At 40.6% G+C, this 5,000-nt stretch overlaps 1 protein-coding gene across 1 annotated transcript in view; it reads right to left on the bottom strand.

Moving 5' to 3' along the window:
* Nucleotides 1–5,000, bottom strand: part of LOC125043537 (solute carrier family 25 member 36-like) — a 35,483-nt gene that overhangs the window by 17,702 nt on the left and 12,781 nt on the right. Inside the window, exon 3 of the mRNA XM_047639700.1 lies at nucleotides 4,795–4,976. Coding sequence (XP_047495656.1) covers nucleotides 4,795–4,976 — 182 coding nt within the window. The remainder of the gene's footprint in view (nucleotides 1–4,794; nucleotides 4,977–5,000) is intronic.

Here is a 5,000-nt window from a genome sequence, read left to right as displayed (position 1 = left end):
TGTACATATATATGTATGTATGTATGTATGTAAATATATGTATATATATATATTTCTTTAAAGAACGTGACTCTGCTTCCATTATTTCAATGAACGCCTCTAATGCCATCTAATGTTATCTTTCGCTTAAATATATATATATATATTTTTTTTTTATGAAGCCTGGGTCGTACCTCCCATGGCGACCATTAGCTTGATATTGTCTGCAACGTCACCTGCATCGCACTGCACAAACTCTTGTTTTTTTTTTTTGTTTTTTTTAATTAAGACAACTGGTGTTAATCTTCGCACGATACCTTTAGACATGTGAACCTTTTGCCTTAGTATTGTGAATATATCAAACACAAGATGGGAGGGTGATAGGGAGAGAGTGAGAGAGGGAGAGAGAAAAAGAAAGAGAGAAAGAGAAAGGGAAAGAGAAAGGAAAAGAGAAAGAGAAAGGAAAAGAGAAAGAGAAAAAGAGAGAGGAGAAGAGAAGAGAGGAGAGGAGGGGAGAGAGAGAATATGTTTTGAAGTGACGGTTAAACTGGGTTGAAAGAGAAAGGAGACCTGCCGTCAACTGCAGCTGCACGCAAGCAAACTTAGTCTTCAGTTTAACGCACAAGTTGCAGAAACATATATATCAGCATTTTCCAACCTACAAAGAATGGGCCGACTCATCTAGTACGTCAGGGAACATAAATATGTGGAGGAAGAATACATTTTAAGAACGAGCAATGGCTTTTCTTTATTTCGAATGAGTGTATATTCATCCGGTTACACATGCTACCAAAACGACCGAGCAGTTTGATCGATCTGTAAGATGCAACGTTGGAGAGGTAAATATTTATACACGCTTGTATACTAAACAGTTCGTGCAGGCATGAGTGCGTAAGAAAGAAAGAAAGAAAGAAAGGGGGAGGGGAGGTAAATAAGAGAGAAGAGAGAAGAGAGGAGAGAAGAGAAGAGTGAGAAGAGAAGAGAAGAGAAGAGAGGAGTGAGAGGGAGGGAGCAAGCCCGTAGCTATGGGCCTCGCAAGGACGCCACGGTGCTAGGGTCACCGAGTACGCTGCGCTCGCTCCGGCCGGCCCGCGTGTAATGGCCTCGTGTCTCTCCCCGAAGAAGCGTTACTCCGGCGTCGAATCAATTATTAAAGGAGATGTGTATGCTCCCTCTACTTACTCGGTGATATTGGGCCACACATAATGAACGTTATCCCCCCTCAAATAAATAAAGGAAAACTCCTTTACAAACCATTTCTGAAGTTCTATGGCAATGTCTTGGCAGGGTCAACAGCTTATATGGCACGCTTAAAACAGACTTGTTTCTAGTCACGTATCCATGCGAAGGAACATCTGCGTCGTTTTACGTATACTGTCGACACTTTTCAGAGAATTGTAATGTAACGGAAACTAATATCGTGACATAAATACTAAGGAAAAAATAATGTCTACATTATCACCGGGTACAATTCGCTCGCTCCACGCCGGATCCATTATTAATGGAGATGTGTATACTCCCCTCTGCTCACTCGGTTTTAGTGGGCCACTCATAGCTAACGCAAATAAAGGAAAATCCATTTACAAAACATCATTTCTAAAGTTCTATGGGCATGTCTTGGCAGGGGCAACAGCCTATATGGCAGCTCTTAAAACAGACTTGTTTCTAGTCACGTATCCTTACGAAAGAACATCTGCGTCGTTTTACGTATCCTGTCGACACCTTTCAGTACATTGCAGTGTAACGGAAACTCGTTACATAAAGAACACTATTATTAATTCCACCTCGATGGGATTCACTGTACAACAAGACCGGATATATTTAGAACAACAACACAACAGAAAGAAGAGCTACAAAAATAAGGAAAACCAGCGTTTTAGTTTTAAATGCAGCGCCTTCCAGATGTAACATTGTAACGAAAATAACTTCCTATCTCTCCTCTCCATCATTTTTTGTTTTAAACAAATATTGAGGCTGTGATTTTTATCCCAGAATATTATTGTGTAACATGTTTCTCTTAAAACATTTTGACGAAAACCTGAATAACAAAACTGGGCTCTGGACCATTCATAACAAACACCATCGTAGATAATCACTTCATGAAGTCTATTCTATTCATCTTGTATAATCAGCCGAGGCCTAGAAGCAACCCCACGTGATGATCATCTGCACGGAGAACTCGAGGTCATCATAAAAAAGGGGGGAAAGAGAACGAAAAGGAAAGAAACTGGTTGCTTCCCCACTCACGCGTTGTCGCATTAGCAAGGGTTCACTTTCGCGTTTTAATACTATCTCTCCTTATCGCATGGTAATTACCGTTAATGTGTTTGCTGATATTTAAAAGTCACTTGACACCTAAATTTGTAAGAAGCTATGAAATACACCCTATGCCCTCGTCTATATACTTTTTGCGACGGTTTATTTTGGCTGCGTTATTCAAGACCGTAATGTTGCTCCGCCCAAAACAGTGACGTCACATCAACGTCTACTGCGCTATGCCATGCTTTATTTTTACATACAAGGGGCAAATACTATCACGTGACGGCTGAGTGACTCGACATTGCTATAGATTCGGTTCCTTCCGTTGACAACGAAATATATATAGAAAAGACTTGGGAAAAGGCTCCGCATAACAAAACAGAACCCAACTAAGGAATTTAACCGGCGTCCACTCTCTCCCTACTGACACGAAGTGCGTTTCAGAGACGGGAGTTATGGTTCACGAAAGCAAGCTATAAAGCAACCCTGTAAATAGTAGCCGCATCTCCGTTGGCAAACCTATGTTATGGTATACTGTGAAAATATACTGTGGTGTAACTGATAAGAAACATCTTCATCCCTTGAAGAGTGGATAACAGCTAGATTTCATGGTTGATTACAGTTCTATCTTTTCAGGTCTTCGTAATTCTATTTCAATGCTAAGGAGTTGAATCTACAGCGCCGTCGAGTTACTCATCAGTCCACTAAGATCTGATACACATACACTCGGTGTGCAAAACACGCAACGCAGTTATGACGGCCAGCCGATCATGACATGACGATGAAAATCTTCTTTTTTTTTTTTTTTTTTCTTTCTTCTTTAAATGTTTCTTATTTGCTTCTTTCCCATGTGTCTTCACCGACCGCCGCAGAGCGACTGTAAACATCTTGGTGTCTCGCTGCCAGCTGGGACATTCTTGGCAAGACAACCCTTTTTCTTTTTTTTTCTTTTTTTTTGTACTGTCATAATCTGGGACTTCAACTTCGAAGTTAGCCTTCTAAGGGGTGTGATTATTGCCTGTCCGGCCCTGAGGGGGAAATGCATAGCGTTCTTCCATAGTTTACGGCAAGCACTCAAGCATGTAATTTATAAATTCAACGTATATGATCATCACAAAAAGTGAGCGAACGACCACAATTATTCCCTCAAAAGAGATAACTTCCTGACATTAGCACGCGATAAAAACATGGGAAAATCGCGGATTATCAAATGTCTTAGAGAAGTCTAGGACACCCACCAAACCAAGGGTTTATTTTCCACTGAGGGGAAGAACCCAGCCTTGCAGCTCTGGCACGAGTCACCAGCATCTGCCAAGGTCATCGGTGGCACTTTTGAGTGACTACCTACACTCCTCTACTGCGCCACAGTGTGTATGTAAGCCAAACTACTACTGGCCAAGGATATATATATAATATATACATATATATACATATATATATATATCACTATACATACTGGCTGGCACAAATACGCAAACACAGGCAATCTCTAGTCAGCCACAAAAACCTAATTGACACCCTCATAATTAATGCTTCGGTCTGATTCGCCATCTTTTACGGGGAAAAATGTATGCATATGTGACATTACTGGGAAAAAATAATATTACAGATTACTGACCCCTTTTGAGATGTTTTTGCTACCCCTTTACTGCAATACCCGGCGACAAATTATTGGACTGGTAGATTGCATACTATCAAGGTTACATGTAAGAGTGTCATTGAAATTCCCCTTTTCATGTTTTTACTATTAAAGGCTCTGTTAACTAAAACAATGTTATCACATTCCAAAAAAAGAGACAAACCTATCGACAATATATCATAATCTCCGCCATGTTATTCGTTCGAGTTCACGGAGAACGTGTTAATCTTTGGGGGAATATACCACTTAACAATATGCACACAATGCATTTTAAACATTTGCTTCCTCTTACAATTAAAGACGCGAAAAAAAACAAAAAAACACACGAGTAGGATTTAACTTATCCATACACAACTGTAACGCCGCAACTCGTTCAAACAACACGAATGTAGGTCAGGTACCGCTAGTGGGGCAAGAATAAACTTGGATATATTTATGTTGGTCCTGTCTGTCGCACTGACCTTTTTCCTTACAACAAACTTGTTACCAAAAGGTATGAGGGAAGTGGGAACTTGGGGGGAGGGGAGGATAGGAGTGCCAACCAAGACCTTGAATTATTCCACCCTGACAACAATGACTACATCCTGTCTAGATATCGTTCCCGACAATGACAACTTTCCCCCCGTGTGCCTTATAAAGGCAACCCGCAATATCAGTGGCACCACATGGTGGTTCTTGGTAACAATACTCGAAGCGGAATGAATGAGAAAGAATGTCTTTCTTTAAGTAAATATATGCAACTATTGTTTCAATATCCCCAAAGAAAACAGTATAAACTGCGAAAGGTCAATGACACGTATATATATATCTTGCACTGTGTAAAACTTTAGTCTAAAACAGATACATCCAAGAAAAAAAGAAATAGAAAATGAAAAAGAAGAAAAAGAAAACAAAATCAGAAAGAGCAAGGTACTTACCAGCCCATGAGGCAGAAAGGATATGTACAAGAGGGGTATCGGATGAGCTTAAGTGATTGTTAAGGAATTTCTTCATTTGCGAATAGGAACAGAAGTATATGGCCCGGGATGGAGCCACGCCCACCAAATTGGGCCCAAGTCCTCGAAACAGCGCTCGTGGACCTTCAACCTCCACGATGTATCTAGGGAGATGAGAAATAGGTCAC

Source organism: Penaeus chinensis, chromosome 34 (assembly GCF_019202785.1).
Source record: "Penaeus chinensis breed Huanghai No. 1 chromosome 34, ASM1920278v2, whole genome shotgun sequence".
Taxonomy (NCBI): domain Eukaryota; kingdom Metazoa; phylum Arthropoda; class Malacostraca; order Decapoda; family Penaeidae; genus Penaeus; species Penaeus chinensis.
Note: the sequence above shows the minus strand (reverse complement) of the source record. Positions and strands in the feature narration are given on the sequence as shown.